The sequence below is a fragment of the Chironomus tepperi genome, unplaced genomic scaffold (assembly GCF_022539635.2).
Source record: "Chironomus tepperi strain 1889 unplaced genomic scaffold, CSIRO-AGI_Ctep_v1 contig_430, whole genome shotgun sequence".
NCBI lineage: Eukaryota > Metazoa > Arthropoda > Insecta > Diptera > Chironomidae > Chironomus > Chironomus tepperi.
Genome location: NW_027226552.1, coordinates 133,359 through 152,463, shown reverse-complemented (window position 1 = coordinate 152,463; position 19,105 = coordinate 133,359). Strand labels below are relative to the sequence as shown.

The window sequence follows — 19,105 nt, the reverse complement described above, 5'->3', positions numbered from 1 at the left end:
CTGATGTTACTACTTTAACTAATTAAAGTACCTAACTCATAACATCCCAATCACCCCATATCTATTTTCAAATTCACACCATTTTTTTCTCTCTATACACGTGCAAAAGTAAATATTTACACAATCTGATACCGCATACTTACGACCAAAAATCTCTTCAAAGAATTTTCATTGTAATAAAGTGTGTGCACATCCAAACATGATCGTCGTATAATCTAAATCTTGAACATTTTCTCAATTAAAATGAGATCAGTAAGAGACGTGACGTCGCTTATAATTTATTTTTTTTTTTTTCTCTTAAATAATCTCATTTTTTTTCTTGTCTCGGTGTGTACATATCGTTAAGTTCTTTTGCACCGAGTATATTGAGTCATACGATTGTGTGTATATTATGTAGCCAATTGTGCAAAACATGTGATGAATTTGAAAAGAAACATGTGAGGAAGTTGTGTGTTTATTTGTAAAGAACAAATGAGTGATAAAAGGAATTTGTTTGTTTGTAAAGTTTGGGAAGTACTGTAGTCATAATATGTATGCTAATTTACGGGATTGTTGAGTCTTAAAGCTGAATAAATATTCAATTTGTTCATATGTTGGGGTGTCCCTTCAATACCAATAAGTACTGAGATATGTGACGGGATATGGACGTTGAAGGATAGATTGAAACCTGGACTCCAAACCTGACTCAATTAGCACCAACAATGCAATCTAAAGGGTTAATTTTGATGATGTTTTGGCTTTACTAAGCTTACAAAATCTAGATATGCTTGGAAATATCTGGTTTAAGAGTCTTAGATATGATTGCTTATCAGCTTTGTCAATTGATCAGGCTTAATAAGCTTTAAAGCTTTTGGAGGGGGTAGTCGGGTGATTTAGGATCAAAAGTCCAAAAAATCACAGTTCAATAAACTAACTCCTTGCTATTATTGCCAAATTCCACCAATTCCTTCCAAAAGTCAATGTTCTTTCCAATTCCAATAATAACTTAAGCCCCAAATTCTCCACAGCAACTGATAATGTCCCCATCAATCCAAGTTTCAGCTAGTTCAAAATAGCAATTTAATCCCCACACTTATGGGAGTGATTGGAAAATTTCATAGAATATTTTATCTTATCGGCATTTAAAACTTGACACTCATCAGCTGTTGTGCACGTAAAGTATAATGTGCATCGAATGTTTTCATTAAGATATGAGAAATCTTTCAATGAGTTCAATGAGTTCTTTTTTTGACATTGAAAGAATGCCGTATGTAATCCATGTGGATTAAAAATTCATACATGAAAGCAATTAGCTGATTAAAGCAGAAGACGCGTGACATGATTTATAGATAGCGAAATAAAAATAGGAAATGGACAGTCATTAAATTCTATTTGAAGTTCTTTGGGTAATTAAGATTTATTACAGGGTCTATTTTTGAGTATATTGAGTCAGTCATTTTTATTGACTTTTTCTATTAATGAACAGCTAATAGATGGCTTAAAATATGATTATAGACATGCATACACATGCAAATATCACAATAGTTCTAATTTTCTTTCCCTTTTCTAATCCACAGAGGAAATAGTATCATCATGGCCGTTCCTAGGTCCATTCCATCCCTTAATGACAGTGTTTGCCGTTTATCTCTGGCTGGTCTACAAATTCCTCCCAAAATTTATGTCAACACGCAAGCCTTACAATCTTACTTTCGTCATTCGGTGCTACAACATATTCCAAATCATTGCCTGTACAATGTTCCTTAAGAGTGTCCATAAAATTGGTTTTAGCTTCACTAATGCTTTTCAATGCATTCATTCCGATGGAGAATTTACAAAGGAATTGATGGAAGTCAGCTCAGTACATTGGTACTTTATTATTTTAAGAATGATTGAATTTTTGGAGACAATTTTCTTCTTATTACGTAAGAAATTTGATCAAGTCACAACTTTACATGTTTATCATCACATCAGTACCGTCGCATTGCTTTACATCTCAGTAAAGTACAGCGCAGCAATGATGGAAGTTTATATTACGGCTGTTAACTCTCTAGTTCATGTCATCATGTATGGCTATTACTTCTTCAGTTCCTTTGATAGTTGCAAGAAATTCACAAACATTATCAAACCGTACCTGACATCAATTCAAATAATTCAGTTGACAACGATCTTAATTCATTGTATTGTTGCTGTTCAGCCCAGCTGCAGGACCGTACATGAAATATTTTATCCACAAATTGTAAATATGACATTGTTACTTACTTTGTTTATTAAATTTTATGTTAAAAGCTTTATTAAGAGAAAGCAAAAGTAAAATGTTTAGGTAAGATGACTAGAACTGAATAAATTCATGCATTTTAGGCACACTAATAATTATTTTAGGTTTCGTAGAATATGTGCAATATGGAAGTAAATTGTGAATTTTTAATTTAGAGCTTTAAGTCGAGTCGAATTTTGTATGAAGTCTGGATGACTTTTACATAGAAATTACGAGTCGACTTCAAGCTTCGGTTCTTATTTTCAGATGAAATTAGACTGTTTCTAATCCCGAAAAGCACACGTCAGTGATATGGCTGAAAATCTGGTTCTAGGCCATCTTGGCTCTGGCCTAGGGATTAGCCACACTGGTCTGGGGTCGGATTATAAGCCATTCCTTCGCCGTGTACTTTCCGGAAGTGCAATTAAAGAGAATCAGCTACTTAAATCAAATTTCAGACCATTAATCATCCAATTTTCGACAAATCTCCTTTCTTGCTATGCCACAGACATTAATATACCATTCAGTAAATCGTAAACATCAAAGAATGACACTCATCTGATCAAACATATAATTTAGAATTTAACCTGTACACGTCTCAGCTCTAAACCTACATATTAACTTATTATGTATTTAAACTGCAACGATCAATAAATTATTTGCATTTAAACCATTTACATGCAACCTTTAGAATGAACTTCAGATGTTGAACAGTTAAATGATTCTGCAGTTCATTGATGTACGTGTGGACGTTTGTCATACATTGTAGATGAAGCTGTAATTTAGGAACAAAAATTATTGAGTGTTTAAGGTATGAAGTTCAAGAATTTTGAAGAAGTCACGTATTGGTATTGGCATAGATTCTGATTCAACAAGCTCAAGTTTACAGTTGTTTAGCTGTTAAATGCCTTGACGGGAGGTTCTAATGCTGGTGTGCAATATGGATGTCACTCATAATTAGTAGTTGCAGTTAATGAATTAAATAATGAGATTTACAATTTTGATGGATTAGTGACATGCATTTGTGCATCAGGGGGTAGCTAGGGGGTATTGCTACGAGGCTAGCTAAGCTAGCTAAAGGAAATTTTGAGTCTCTTGCAGGTCCTTCGTTTATAATTTACTTATTGATTTGCTTGGGGCCCATTGCACTTAAGCCAATATCAGCACTAAGAGAGCATCTAAAGCCGGCTTACGTCCCTGATCGACATCTGCTAAACCTTATGCCGATTCCTCATAATTTCTGAATAATGAGAACAATCATAAACGTTTTATTGTTTCAATTAACAATTCCGAAATTCCAAAAAAATAAAACTTATTGACTACAGCTGAACAAACTACTAAATATGAGTTAGTGACACGATCGTGTTTTAGTACATCTTTTTATTATCAATTATTCATGCATGTTTCGGCTCAATAAAAATTGACTCAATAATCAAAATAGTGTAAAAGAATCCTTAAAGACGTACACAACGAATTTTAGTGAAAATTATTTGGTTTTAATTACTAAGTTGAACTTTAGTGGATATTGATTTAAAGAAGAAAATATTTATTGATTATTGGAATTAAATTAGGAACGGAAAATGCTAATGATGGTTCAATAGTTTGAATTTCTAGAGCTTTAGGAACTGCTTGAATAGAATTATAGTTAAAATAAATTAAAAACTAGCTTAGAAGAATGAGAAACGTAACGAAAATATCGTGGAATGAAAGAAGTAAGTCAATCTAGAATTGAAGCTTTCTCTATTTTAACATATTGTGTATTATTCAAGATTCAATAGTATTTTCATGGCCACTTACATCATCGCCTTATCCCCTCATAACAATATTTGTCATTTATATCTGGTTTGTCCTCAAAATGGGACCAAAAATGATGGAAAATCGAAAGCCGTTCAACTTGTCTTTAGTTACACGTGTCTATAACATATATCAAATAGCTGGCTGCATCTATTTCATAATAATTGGACACAAGCTTGGATTTTCATTTAAACATATATGGAAGTGCATTGATGAGCCAAAAATTAATGGCGAAGTTGATGTTAATTTAGTTGAAGGAAGTTATTACCTTTGGTTTTTCATTATTCTACGACTTTCGGAACTCCTCGAGACGGTCTTTTTCGTTCTGCGCAAGAAATTTAAGCAAGTATCGATGCTACATGTTTATCATCACATCAGTACAGTTGTATTACTTTGGATATTCTTGTTGTATAGCGGTGGAATGATGGAATGGTTTATCGGTGCCTTAAATTCAGCTGTACACATTCTCATGTATGGATATTATTTTTTGAGCTCATTTAGTCAATGCCGGAAGTACACAAATTTCATTAAACCTTTCATCACATTCATACAAATTACACAGCTGTTTGTTATTTTTGGACATTCTGTCGCTGCTCTGCTTCCAGGCTGCAATGCTTCTTGGATGTTTATTTTTCAGATGCTAAATGCTGGATTTTTAATATCAATGTTTGTGAGATTTTATGTTAATTCTTATATCACGAATAAGGTGAAGATGTCGTAGATGTATAAAAAATTGTAGTGAAATTTTTGAATAAATGGACATTTTAGAGTGAAAGAACTGCATTTTATGATCCTTACTTGCAAAAATTACAAACAACGTTTGATGTAACTGACTACAAGGTCGCATATGATTGAACTTTCTGCATTTGATTTTCTGAAATGGTAAGTGAAGTTCAAGATCTGCGATGGCTTTATTTTCATAAGAGTAAACCACAGATGTATTGACATTGGCATGGAAAACTTGAAAATGGTAATACTGCAGTGTCTGTGTTCATACGAGTGTGTCAATACTTCGTGGCGGAGTCTTCATTTGTGTTGCTCGGGATGATCATACAGCTGAAATGCTATGAATAATAACCAGACAAAGTAGAGTCACTTTTTTCCAAAATGTTTATTTCGAAACTTAACGATTGAACTGTACCTAATACGAACTTTAACAAATTAACTAATTTTTTCGCATCTGTAGAATTTTTTATAATTTGTACATAATTTTTGTTGCCTTAATATTTCACAAATACATCATCAAAGAACGCATCTGTAATTTTTCCAGCTGGATCACTACAAATATCACCTTTTGATTTGACAATGTATTGTTTAATCCATTTTTGTGTTTCAACATTGCTGACAGTTGCATAAATTCCTGGAAAATCTCTGGCACATCCATCGCCAAATGACTGTTTAAAGCAGAAAAATCATTAAAATAATTGATTAACTAAAAATTGACATTAGGTTCGAATCGCACGAGTCTGTTAATCGGCAACAGAATAGCAAGGCTCTGACTTGTTGTAAAATTTGGCTGACTTGCTGGATTCTGGATCGATTAGCCGACTTGTGCAATTCGAGAAGATTATCTTACGACAACTGCTATCATTTCATATCTATTCGGATGTGTTTCTAAGAAGAGTGGTCCACCTTTGTTAAAATAAGTTAGTATAAGTAGCGGAGTAAGTGGATTAAAATTGTCAAAACATGTAAAAATTACCTGAGTCACCCTGAAATGGAATAAAATACACTAATAAATTTCCTAACTATTTCACATAATATCAAGGTACCCTCCCTGAGTACACCTGAGTACAAAATAGCACTTACATTACATGAATCAGTTCCACGTTCAATAGCGCAAATCATAGACTTGGGATTGTATTTAACTAATCTAGCAACATCAATAGTACACTGCTGCGGTGACACTACACGAACTTTTGTCTCTTGAAGTTGAGCTCCCATTTCTGATGATTCATCGCTCAATCGTCCCCATCCAGCAACAGTAGCACTCTGTCCAATGTACTGATCCATTGGATTGTTAAAACAAATTGGAGATACTGCGTAGTTGAACGTGATTTGTTGCTTTGTTCTTACTATTGTCATGTCAAAATCGTCATATATTGTGAAATTTTTAAAATATGGATGCAGTGAGTAATCTTCAACATTGTATCGTTTTCCATCTTTATAGACAGAATCATGCATGCCAAGCATCCAAAATGCTGAAAGTGGATTATTAACGCTGAAAGAGTTTTTGATAAATTTACAGGAAAACAGTTAAACCAATGATTAAGGTTGCCTACTAAAAATAGCAATGCCCAGCAGTCAAAATATTCCTGTCACTAATTACAGCTCCGCCACACATGAATAACGTATCTAAAAACATTCCAGCTACCCACGGATATTTATTCCTTGTTGTTGTCTTTCCATTGACTATTCGTCCACTATTCTTGACGTTTGCTTCACCACAAGCTAAAGAAATAGTTTAATTCTTAGCTTAAAATTCAAATCAAGTCCCAAAAAATCACAAACCACAGTCATTCCGTACCCGTCCGCTTCCATCAGCTCCAATCCATAAAATCACCACAAAAAAGCAAAAAATTACAAATTTCATTTCAACTAACAACACCGGGAACAAATTGAAACATGAATGATCGAATAAAAAGTAGAAAATTTTGTGCAACTGCAATTGGATGTGCATGTAGAATTCCTATTTAACGGTACATTGGATATGGCATGAATGGATGTAATGGAATGTTAATTTTAAACAAATTGAAATTTATTGATCGTGTTTTACTTCTCTTTTAAATGTTTTCAAAATCCAGTCGTCCTGGTGGCGGACTAATCGACTTATTCTATTCATGAATCGAGTCGGCAATGTCCTGAATAAATTTCGACAAATTCTAAAGACAATTTCCTAATTTTAGATCATTTTTGAAGTAAAAATTAAGAAAATCCTTCAAATTAATTAAACAAATATTTAGCAAAGTCACAGTCTGCTAATCATTTTAAAATTTGCTCTATTTTAATTTATTGGCCATACATCAATTAACTAGAAAAAAATATAAAAATTAAACTATTGTCGCTTTTCAGATGTCTATTATTAAACAATTTGTACACGTGACTTTTTGGACATTTTTAATCAATCAATGTAAACCTGAAATTTGTGATTTTTGGAGCAGCATACCTACATAAAAGCTCTAAATTAAATCATTGCATTATTGAAAATCCTGTTGTTAAATTGTTACAACTGCTGTTTTTGATATGACTTTCAAAATTGTTATTTCAAATAAAACATAAATTATTAATTTAAATAAATAAAGTCTGTATAAAGCATTAAAATCGATAAATATTAGATAACCTTAATTTTCGTGTATTCATGTTCCTCGACTCAGCCTAAGTTGTAATTTTAAAGTTGTTTGTTTAAAATTAATTTCAAATTGTTTTGCAGCGTAAAGCTGTAGTTTTAAAGAATATTAAACAGAATAAGAATTATTTTTAAAAAATATTTATTCAGTACTCTAAAGTGATAATAGCAAAATAGATTAATCCATAAAATATAATTTAATAACTAGTAAACTTAACTTATACACATTTTGAATTCAATTCAATTTCACAAATTTGCCTAAAAATTCATTCGAAATTTTTCAAATTTTTTCACATTTTTTCAATTTTTTTACATTCAAAACTTAATTCAAAAAACTTAAAAATGATCAAAAATCTTAACAAAATTATTGTTTTAACATTCAATCGACAGTTTATGATATTATCAACAATAAACCTTAAACCATTCTTAACATTATGTACATAGATACCTGAACGGACTTAAAAGTTATAATAATTACTGTTGCATATAATAATTTGGCTACTGGCTTAATTCCTAATTAATTATTGTTCCATACTACAAAGTTCTACTTTCATTTTTAAAAAATTGTAAAATCTTGAAAATAATTTGCAACCTTAATACTAATTTAGTCATAATTTACATAATTGACAATTCAGGGAAATATCTCTCATTTTATGACATGACATGAATTGAGAGAATCACGAAGGCACATTAAGCTAATGAATTCAAAGGTCTAAATTTATTCAGGACTATACGGTACAGTTGTAAAAGCTAGTCCACATTGCATTGGAGGTACTTCATAGACTTCATTGATATTTAATTTATTTTTGTTCCTTTTTGTTAAAAGTGATTCTGAATTATTATTATTTGAGTCTTGATAGTTGAGATTCTCATCTGTGCTGCATGCAATCTTCTCTAAAATTTCATTTTCTTTTGATAAAATTTCTTCGTCGATTTCTCGGGATGCCAGTTCTTCCTGTACAAGTGCATATCCCATACCTGGAAGATTCTTAACTTCTGGCTTCTCTACTGAATTATATGTTGGATTACTTGGATGATGCCAAATGCCAAACAGTGTCGTTGTCTTTGGTGCTTTTTCTGGATTTCCGTACTTCTCATGAGACATGTCACCTGTGCGTAGGCAACGGTTCTTAACCTAAAGATTTGAATAAAAATAAATTTCATCATTTTATGGTGCAAAACAGTCAACTTACCATAGCAGCCGTTGCTTCACGTCGATCATAAATAAGTCCAAATTTAGCAAGAAAATCAATAAGTGTGCAAGTTAAGTTGAGTGGACTTCCAAGTTCAGCTGCACGATAATCCCATGGAAATGCATGATGATAGTTGTGCCAGCCTTCACCTGTAGCTAGAGCGGCTACCATCCATGACTCAACTGGGAAGATTGTTCTGTGGAAATTTAAAATTAATTCTTGGTTCCAATTATTCCAGAAATTGTCAACTTACTTATCAAAAGGTCTAGTTCCATAAAGATGAGCAGCACTATTGACAAGCCATGTAACATTCAAATTAATAATTGTACGTCCAAAATATCCAACCCACATGGCCATCAAGAAACTCTCACCCCAGCAGTAAATTGGAATTGCAGTCGGTAATCCAAGTGCGAAAACTGTATAAAGAAGCTTATAATGACTGTAAATAAATAAAAAGAGTGAATATTAAGCGGGTTAATTAACAAGTGTGATAATAAAGAGAATTAAGAAGAGATTAAGACTGCTAAACTGTAGAAGTTGTTCACATCAATCAATTTATTATGGGTTATGTCAATATGTATTTTTTGTGAAATATTGACGGCTGGGTGGGGATAATAAGGAATGAAGGTATTAAAAAATTCAAGTTGTCAGCTACAATTGCACTGTTCTAGTGATTAACCCTTGAAATAATTCTAAATTACAATCATTAATTATATCAAATTATTCAAAAAATGCTCACGATTTAAGTTGCAAATAAGCAAGATAACAAACAATTGATTTTGCATTCAACCTTAACATTGACTGATTTTTATGAGATTTGCATCCATGTGGGAATTAAAATGTTGCAGTAATTATTTGAGAATTATTGAATTCTGAATCAAATTGGATTTTGCCCTTTTGAGATATATTGAAGATGATTAGGTACAGATTTTCAGGTTCTAGCTGGTTATATGATTAAGGGGTCAATTATGTTTAAATAATTTCAGGATTTAGCTGGTATTGAGCTTATATAGTTAATTATTTAATTTTATACTTTATTCAGAATTCGTGATTTGGAAGGTTTCTGGGGTCGTTTGCTTGTAGCATTCAGTATTTATCTATGACGCTCTTAGCACGGACATTTTTGGATTCAAACAGAAAATAAGATAATCCAATTCATCAGCTAAAATGTCAGTCAATATCACGGCTGTCCCATGACATTGAATATTTCTTAAACTGCAATTGAAACTGCATTACGCACAGAAGCAAAGCTTACCACTCTGCACATTTTCAATGTCATTTACATCTGCAGATTCAAAATAAATAAATGATCTCGTCTGAATCATTCCGATAATTTGATTTTAAAGTGTTGAAAGAAAGTGAAAAATTAATTAATGATTCACGATCAATTTTCCCATACTTAATATTAAATGACTCAAGAAAACAATTTAAAATCATGAAAACAGAAATCAATCAATTTGGACCTTATCTTTAAGACACGAATTAATAAAAATAATATTGATAAATTTCTGTCAATTAAGATGATCACGTTAAGGTGTTGCTCGTAATTCTTGTGTTGCTGACCACACGGTAAAATGTAGGTAAAGTTCAGTAAGAAAATTATGGATCAATTATCAAGGTTAACTGCTGGGTAGTTTGATTGATTATTAATTAATTGTAATATTTTGTCAATTTTATAAATAAATTTTTATTTAAATATTTTAAATATTTTTTCTTGATTTAATGAAGAGTTGTCAACCCGAAAAGCCAAGGGTGTTCATGGGGAGAAGGGAGATGAGGGGTAAGAGAGTTTGAAGGTCAATTTCGGTGCATTATGGACCAAATGCTTTAATTTTTTATGATTTTTCGTTCCTGAAATCCTTAAATACACCCTCTAACCCCCTTTGGAGTACTTAATTGACATTGCCTGTCAAGATTCATCTCTCTATAATATAACATCCTACCAGGTCCAAATAAATTAGCTATAATTACTGTCGGATACAATTATATTAGAAAAATACACACATATGCATTCATTTTCATTCATAAAACCCGACATAACAACATATGCAGCGTGTGCTGTTACGTAATAGATGTTTAGTGTTGATTATCGTGATTCATACAATGTAATAATCAAGGTTAATAAACCGGGAAGGTTTGGAGAACTTTTTTGTATCTAATTGATTAAGAATTGCTGATTGTGATGTGAATTTTGAATTAATTTAAAATCTGGGAAAATTTGAAGTGCGTGGGAAGCTATTAGCAGTTTTACGGATAATTCGCAAGTTTCTTACAACAATTGAAAATTGATTACTCACTTTTTCTGGAACATGATGTAGGGATCAGCCTCGATATCTGACATATCAATCTTCTTTCCGTATTCAATGACCTTTGGATGTTTCCTCACGCAAAGCCAGCCGACATGACTGAACCAGAAGCCACGATTAGCACTATTAGAATTTAAAATATATTAAAAACTTTGCAAATTGCACAATTTAAGTTAAGATACTTACTTATGAGGATCAGCATCGGTGTCACTAAGGAATACATTAAATTAATACTAAATATAAATTCTGATAAAAATATCACAAGATCTACCTGTATTTATGATGCTGACGATGATCACGTACCCAAACGTACAAACAATTTTGACCGGCAAGTGTGTGCATGTAAAGTAAGAAGATTTTCAGCCACTTATTGGCCTTGAAAGCACGATGACTCCATAGTCTATGTGCACCCATTGTCACTCCTTGTCCTGCTGCGTAAATAAGCCAAAGAGCTGCGAAATTCAAAAAATTAGTATAAATACTTTTGGAACTGGAAATTCCAATAAGCACTCACAATATAACGACGTTTGCCACTTGCAAAACTGCAATAATCCAGCAATTGCACCAGAAAATCCAATAATATGCAATAAAATAAATCCAATTGTGTTGAACCAAACAAATGTAAACTTATAATTAGGATCAGTTCCAATTTCAGTTCCAGCATGCATAACTGACACTTTTGATCCAATTTCTCGGCACTTCTTCAACTCTTCTTCATGTGACTCTGAATTTGAAATTTTTTCAACCAATTCTTTGGTCTTTATTGTTGACAATGTCGAGTCTTCTGCCTGCATCATCTTTGTGTCAACAGTAAGTGACTTTGTTGATAATAGAGCAGGTGTTTTTGAGCAAAATGTTTGCTTTGCATTAGCATCGGCACCCATTTTTTATGATTTTTTGTTTGCTTTCGAATAAATTTAATTTTTTTTGGACTTGATTGTCTTTTGTTAAATTTTTTGGAGCTGTTGCTGCGGTTTTGTTTTCTTTTGTTTGCAGTTAAGTATGTTTATGCTCTGAAAAAGATGAGAAAAAGTGGATTTTTGGGTAAGTGATGTGATTTGAGAATGAAAGTGAGACGAATTTGGGTGATTAATTTGTGAATTTCTTGTTGATTGATTCTTGAATTAAGCATGGACGTGCTAGTGAACATGAGAGAAATTGGCATCTTCCACAGCTAGATTTAAACCAAATTTAACATCAGGTCAGAGTCACGTCGGCCTGGAACCTGATTTTTTATCAAATAACCGACTAAGGTTGACAGATTGACATACATATGATATGACAAACTAGATTCCGACTCTAGTATCTCAAATCAGCGAAAGAAGTGATCTAAAAAATTATTTTGGTGGCCATACCCCTGACATTTTGAATACTAAACTCAAAAACTTCTCTCCATCTCAAAAATCGAAAACTATCACAACTCACACTTTAGTGCCAATTCTCAATGCATGAATATAACATTAAGTTATATCACAACAGAAACCTGTTAGCATTGAATTGCATCTTCCTCAAAGTAATTGCCATAAAACACAGACCTTTTAAATTTTGTATTTATCACAGTTGCATTGAGCAGCATCAACGCATGTTCTATTCTTAACATCATTAAGAGATTTTTTAATGACTTCAGCAATGGAAATAATTTGCATTTGTCACAGTCGGCATAATAAACAAGTTTTGTTTCTGAGTCATTAATGTTTTCCTTAACCGCAGACAGCTTTATAATTGTAATTTAATAAAGTGCAAATAATTAGGTATAGAACTAGATCAGTTATTAAAAATCAATCTAGGGATTCCGATAATGAGTGCTCATTAGAATATTCTGCTGCTATAATTGGGAAATTATGGTAATTATTTTTGTAGGTTGTAATTTTCTAATTTGCAGAGTCTAAGCAGAGTCCGTGGATTAATTACTTTATTCAATTGCTTTAGTCAATATCCAACAAAATTCTCTATGTGCCGAAAATGAATCTTAATCATCAGAGCTAATACAGCGACGTTAAGTACGTGGTAATAGATTTTTAGAGGTAGTTTGAGCTCCATATCACCCATTACCACCTGAATACGCTCTTGAGCTACCCATCGGTGATCTATTCTTGGTATGCTGGTTGGGTTTAATGAAGAAATTTCGTAGCAAAATCAAAAAATTCATTATTAAATATGACATGTCAGCCTGAATTCCACTCTATTCCAGTATCAAAACCCCAAAACCAACAACTAATCAATCACAACCCAAATATCTAAAAATATACAGAGCATTTAAATCATTTAAATCAAGTTTCCTAACTTTTTAATCCCATACGACAATCCTGACTTACATTTAATGTAAAAGTGATACACAAGCAGGTTTAACAGTTACAAAATTAAATTAATATACATTTATTTCCATTGCATCATTGACGGCTATTTAAAATCATCAAGTTCAAGTTTAATAAACTCAGCAGCAGCTACAACAATTTCGCTTTCATTACGATCGTGATTGTTACTTTGTTTCGACCGGTGAACGAGATGAAATGAAATAAAAATAACTGGAAATTTTCTGCTGCATTTGATTTAAGAATTAGGTTTGTTAGGTGTTAACCATGAATTATTCAAGTCTTGCGCCCTTTTAAATGTGTCACTGAATCTCATAAAAATTAATTTTTATTTTCAAAATAAATGACATGATTAATAACAAAACGTTGTGAACTTGATGAGTAGGAACAAAAAAAAATTGTTGTTGTAGGAACTAAAGTCTACGTGAGATTTGAATGACCTGCATTTAATTTATTGAGCAATTTTTAACTCCAATACGATAATTTTTGCTAATGAAAAAACGGGAAAATATTAAAATTGGACGAAAATTGGCCATTTTATAGTAAGTGTGAATTATTGATAGTCTTGAAGACCACATTGCATTTTGATGGACATGACATTTCTTTACGGCACGTGTCTTTATGGTAATTTAAAGCGGGAATTTTTTGTATTTTATCTTGCAGAACAGGATTTTTTTTAAGTATCTGTTCATTGACCTAGATGTTGGACATTTGCTAAGTTGTTGGATGTTGAGGAAGATCTTGAAAATTAGCATTTTTATCAAATATTTATTTTTAGTCAAACCACACAATTTGGATATATTTTACTGCAAATAGTGAATTTATGCAAAAAAGTTTCATTTTTTCAATGACTAAATTCAATAGATATTGCTGATCAATTTCCTTCCAAATTTCCCATTGACGTCAATGAAGGATGCAATTCAATGGGATAACAATTACTCATAATTGAATCTTTTTATGGAACAGAACTAATTTGCATTAAGAATATTGAATATTAACTAATTATTTGCTTGATCATAGTTCATAGAAGTTAAAGCCTGGAAAATTGTCAATTACGAATCTATTCAGAAAAAGTTGAGATAAAATAATTTATTACATTTCTCAGAATTCTCATGGAAAAGTTTGTTTATTGGTCATGTTCATTGCTAGCTATGAGAGTGAATTTATTGACTGAAAGTAGTTGAATATCTGTATAGTCTTGATTTTGTATGAATATTGCCTTCAACAGTTTCATTAATGCCCTATAACATGTAGAGTATATCAATGGAAACTGGATTTTTTGAATTATATTATTAGGAAGGTTGGCAATTCTGGAGTGACATGTACTGGTTCTGGGGATTGGTTACCGGATTATCGAGACTGAGGAAGAGACTGACCGGAACTAAAGTCAAAAATGCTATCTAGATTGAAACTACCTGAGAATTCTTAGAATTCTCGGCCTCGGACAAATTTTTGAAGTTAGGTCTCGAGAACCCTTTACAGGCACCACTAGTTTGGAGCTTTCCTCGACCATACCCTAGCATAGACCACAATCTTCTCATAAAGCACTCAAAATTTCACTCTAATGACACCTTCCTAAGTATTTTGAACTTCCAACTAACTTTCTTCAACATCTTACATGACAAATGACAAAACTCAATAATTACCAACTCTACATGCATCAAAAGATGTCACTTCATAATTATCATGCAGCAGAAAATGAGCAATAATCTTTTACGCCATTCCAAAACAATCAAACAAAAGCGTCAATAAAATAAAATAATGACAGCTGAGTTGATGATCCACGCGTAATGGTTGTGTTTAAGCCACCCAGGTAAATATTTACTTTCATGCTTTTAACTTGATTTCAATAACCACACATTACAAAAGATTATTAGAAGTAAATCTTCAGTACAGCACTTGATTGTTGCCGATCATGATCAAGTGTGCAGACTTAAGTGTTTGATGTGTGTTACATATCTATTAAAATAGCAAATATTTGGATAGATTATTTTTCGCTTTTTAACTTATTAAGAAATAGTTTGTTGACTTTCATGGATGTTATAGGCATTAAGGTGCAATTTGACGTGTAAAAAGTTTTAGGAAATTGGAAAATCTTTTCACAAAAAGCTGTGAAAATGGGAAAGTCATTTAAAAATTGCACAAAGCGCAAACATTACAATGTTGTCGATATTTTATGAGTAAATGTTGAGGTCAAGTCTACGCCCGAGTAGCACAAGTCAGTTTATCGATACAAGCAATTGCCTTGATACCGGACCGAAACCAAATACGGCTTCAAGTCAGAGTCATCCAATCCTGCACAGACTGTTCGGGACGATGATTATAGATCAACCAAGCATTTTTTTTCTTGTCGACGGTCAGGTATGCATAATATTTGCATTAATATCGACGTCATTCATTCAACTTCTTTTCTATCAAATAAATCAATTCATTCATCATAATATTAAGGGCGCGAGATGAATGAAGGAATGGAAATCAGTCAATTTATTGCAAATTGCAACTTTTTTTTCTCACTTGCTTTCTGCTGTTGTACATTGTTAATTTATTTATTAACAGTTTACGGCCTTTTGTTAATGAATATTTTTTTATTGCTTTTTTGTAGCTGTTTATTTGAGGTGAGGTGGCTGTGAAGGGATTTGAATGCTTGTTTGTCTTGAGAATTTGCATGACATGGGTTGCAAAATTTTTGAATGATAACAGAAATTGTCATTGTTTGAATTTTATGCTAATCCATGAAGATCGGGGCATTACTCATAATTGGATGTGCAAAATGGACAAGGAACAGCCATAACCATGTGCACCAATAAATTGAACATTACATCCTTAAACATAAAATAATGCGCCTTATTTCTTAACAACCTCACAAAACCATTTTTATCTCCTCAAAGCTACAACTTCATTTTCATCCGTGGCTGCTGTCTTTTGTTATGCATTGACGTCGCTTCAAAGGGAAACCTCTTAATCATAATAAGTGCATTGCAGTGCAAAAAAACCAAAATGTTATTAGAAATTTTTTCATGAATGATTAATGCACTTTTAAATGCAGTCAGCAGATCAGACACTTCAAGATCGCTCCTTGAAAATCGATAAATTATGATTTGTTTGGATGTTCCTAAGAATAAATTATTGTGATGGATTTTTAAAATTGGTCGTAAAATGTGTTAATTTATTGGTTGAGGATAGATGCTGATTGGAAGCTAATGCGGAAGAATTGGCAAATTAGGTTGCAAATTTGATTTTTTTATATCATTATGTTAATTTTTTAGAGTTGCATAATCGGATATATAGAATTAACTCAAAATATCTTCACTAATGCATTGCAATGTCAGGTGGAGGATATCATTTCCAAAAATTTAAATATCTTTATTGGACATTTTTATTATATCAAATTTTAGACACACGCCAAGCTCTGGTTTGAGTTTTATAGAGCTATATGGAGTTAAGTCGACTATAGTCGAGTCGATTTAGGTTCTGGAATTTAAGGAATAACTAAAAAGTATTTCTTTACAATATTTCCTTTTAAAATTCGACCATATTCTCAAAATTAAGATTAACTAAGATTAATAACTTGATCTCATTCATTCATAACATGTGCCAGTTTAAAACTTTTTAGCACCCTTTATCTAATTAATTCGACTAAAGCCAATGAGCTTAAAACTTAAACAAATTTAAACAGCATGTGTCTGTCCCGAAACCCTTGAGATCAGCTTTGATATGAATCAAATACTTGTTTTCATTCAATTATTTTGGATAAATAAATTTAAGCATGCATGCACTGGAAATGAAAAGTTGATTTTTACTCAACCTTCCGTGAGATACTTCTGGATGTGGCTTTGAATGAGACAACTAAAGGAATTAAATTAAATTAAGATTTTCAGACGTAATATTTTAAGTAAATTATGAAAATATTTATAAGGGACTTGTAGATTAAGTGTTGTTGTGGACACCTTAAGGCACGATATTATCAATTTAAAGCAATATTATGAAATTGAAAGTCTGATAAGTTAGCAAATAAATTTCAGATTATTTCAATTAAACAAGAACATCTTGAAATTCAATTATTTATTTAATTGTTTATTAAATTTTCCAATTATTTTACTAGAAAAATCAATTCAATTTTTTGATTATTTTTTATAGCATGTTTAAGTCAGCGACAAGCTTAATATCGATTTTTATGCTCTTTTTGATAGTCAACTTAAACAATGCATTTATAATCAAACTAAAGTATCAAATTTTATTAAATTAATCCTTTTTTCAATTTAAAATGAAGAAGAAACTCAAGATTCACACTTGAGTACGGTGTGAATTTAATTATTTTAAATTCCATTTTTATTTCTTATATTATTTTAAATTTATCAATATTCTTAAATTTTGTCAACATTTCAGAAACATTTTAAGTCGCATTTTTGGTCTATAAATTATTGAAATTTTTAAAAGGTTATCCAAATAATTTAAAAATCTAGTTTGACAAAAAAAAAATCACCGAAATTTAAAAGTTATGCAAATTTATCTATAAAATGCATATCTTTTTATGTGACTATTAAAAAATCTACAAAAAAGAACGACACAAGGAAATGTCATTTAGGATCTTCAAAATTTTAGTCATAAATTTTTGAAGATTTTGAAGATTTCTGTAGAAAAATGCAAATCAAGATTCATCAAGTTTTTATGAATGGCACTGATAACCAGAATAGAGCATATTAGTGATTTATTTATAGATTTCAGATATAAATTCCGATCTTTCGCACCATAAACAATATTTATGGTGACACTTAACAAGAGCTAACTGTGAAATATGATAACAAGTTCCTTGCTGCATAATCTATGCTGTTTAACATTCAAAGTATGCAAAATTTTAAACCAAAATGATCATTTCATCTTAGGATCGGCAAAAATTTACATAATCACACACGCATGCTTAATAAAAAGAAGAATCAGCAACAAAAATTCATTAATATTTACTCACCTTTTGCGCAACGCTTAACACAATGCAATTCTTTGTAAAAAAATCTTAATATTTACTTTTTTTATGTAGTCAGGGAAATTTACGAGACCTTGCGGATGTAATGATGACGTGTTTCAGACTGTCACTAATAATTTTTTACTTATTTCGATTAACTTTTTTATTAAATTTATCCCAATGTGAAGGAATTTGTCACAAAAAGTCATTTACAGTTTAGATTTTAATTTTTTAGAACTTATTTAAGTTCATTTTTTGAATTTTTTAAACTTTTTTTTTTAAACTTTGAAAAAATTTGAAAATTTCAAACAAATTTTTTCAACTTTTTTATTAAATTCAAACTTTTTCAATTTCAACTTTTGAAGTTAATTTTCACAATTTAATCCATAAAATAAAACTCAACTTTCCACCTTCTTCAATCCGAACAGACTCTTTTGAACCTTAACAGACAAATGATCAACAGCGTTGAGGGAAAAAATGCTTTTATACATCACCCCAAAGCTGTCAAGAGATGTGATTTGAGAGAGCTTAATTGAAGAAAATGAAAAATATTGAGAACTGCTGAGCGCGTTGAAGTTTCTCTTGAAAAATTCAAATAAATCTCATTTTCATGCACAATGTCTTTATCTATGGTGAAATTCGGAATTTTTTAAGGCATTAAGCTTGTCACGCAAGTTTGAAATTCTATACTTTTAAAATGTCATCAAATTAGGCTTTGATTAAGGAACTGACTCCTGATACTTTTTTGAATGAAAAACAGTAATTAACAGGTCTACGTGCGAATTAATTCTGTCTATTTTTACACGTGAGACATATCTAGTCATAATTCATAAATATTTATGAAAAATTTAAGTAAAAAATAAGAGAAAACCCAATTTTTTCGCAACAAATTTGCATCGACATACGTGCGAAAAATCATGAGATTCAGTGGCAAAGTTCACAGTCGTAAATGTAATCGACA

The 19,105-nt window shown here is 31.5% G+C and overlaps 3 protein-coding genes across 3 annotated transcripts; 1 reads left to right on the top strand and 2 right to left on the bottom strand.

The window, feature by feature from the left end:
• Positions 1-4,304: 4,304 nt before the first annotated feature.
• Positions 4,305-4,882, top strand: LOC139097779 (very long chain fatty acid elongase F-like; the record flags this gene model as incomplete). The annotated part of the gene is made up of 3 exons (XM_070649741.1): positions 4,305-4,484; positions 4,665-4,733; positions 4,796-4,882. Coding segments are annotated over 3 exons (336 nt in total), but the record flags the coding sequence as incomplete, so codon positions are not given.
• A 365-nt stretch (positions 4,883-5,247) lies between these two features.
• LOC139097736 (trypsin delta-like) lies at positions 5,248-6,547 on the bottom strand. The gene is made up of 6 exons (XM_070649685.1): positions 6,535-6,547; positions 6,310-6,478; positions 5,837-6,248; positions 5,730-5,739; positions 5,604-5,659; positions 5,248-5,421 (listed from the first exon to the last, which is right to left on the bottom strand). Exons 1-6 carry the CDS (start codon positions 6,545-6,547, stop codon positions 5,248-5,250), a joined length of 834 nt encoding a protein of 277 aa, XP_070505786.1.
• Positions 6,548-7,763: 1,216 nt separating this feature from the next.
• Positions 7,764-18,306, bottom strand: LOC139097743 (acyl-CoA Delta(11) desaturase-like). The gene is made up of 8 exons (XM_070649697.1): positions 18,151-18,306; positions 11,387-11,885; positions 11,144-11,324; positions 11,059-11,082; positions 10,864-10,995; positions 8,820-9,005; positions 8,567-8,762; positions 7,764-8,508 (listed from the first exon to the last, which is right to left on the bottom strand). The coding sequence occupies exons 2-8, from the start codon at positions 11,754-11,756 to the stop codon at positions 8,092-8,094; spliced, it is 1,506 nt and encodes a 501-aa protein (XP_070505798.1). The 5' UTR covers positions 11,757-11,885; positions 18,151-18,306; the 3' UTR covers positions 7,764-8,091.
• Between the last annotated feature and the right edge of the window lie 799 nt (positions 18,307-19,105).

What these genes read in the sequence shown, in the direction of transcription:
- LOC139097736 (XM_070649685.1), bottom strand. An exon ending in GCTGGGCATTGCTATTTTTA is followed by an intron (nt 6,249 to 6,309) that starts GTAGGCAACCTT and finishes AAACTCTTTCAG; the next exon opens with CGTTAATAATCCACTTTCAG. An exon ending in ATGAAATGATAGCAGTTGTC is followed by an intron (nt 5,422 to 5,603) that starts GTAAGATAATCT and finishes TGCTTTAAACAG; the next exon opens with TCATTTGGCGATGGATGTGC.
- LOC139097743 (XM_070649697.1), bottom strand. Translation starts at nt 11,756, where the DNA reads ATGGGTGCCGATGCTAATGCAAAGCAAACATTTTGCTCAAAAACACCT. An exon ending in TACATCATGTTCCAGAAAAA is followed by an intron (nt 9,006 to 10,863) that starts GTGAGTAATCAA and finishes ATTTATTTACAG; the next exon opens with TCATTATAAGCTTCTTTATA. An exon ending in GTGAAGCAACGGCTGCTATG is followed by an intron (nt 8,509 to 8,566) that starts GTAAGTTGACTG and finishes TCAAATCTTTAG; the next exon opens with GTTAAGAACCGTTGCCTACG.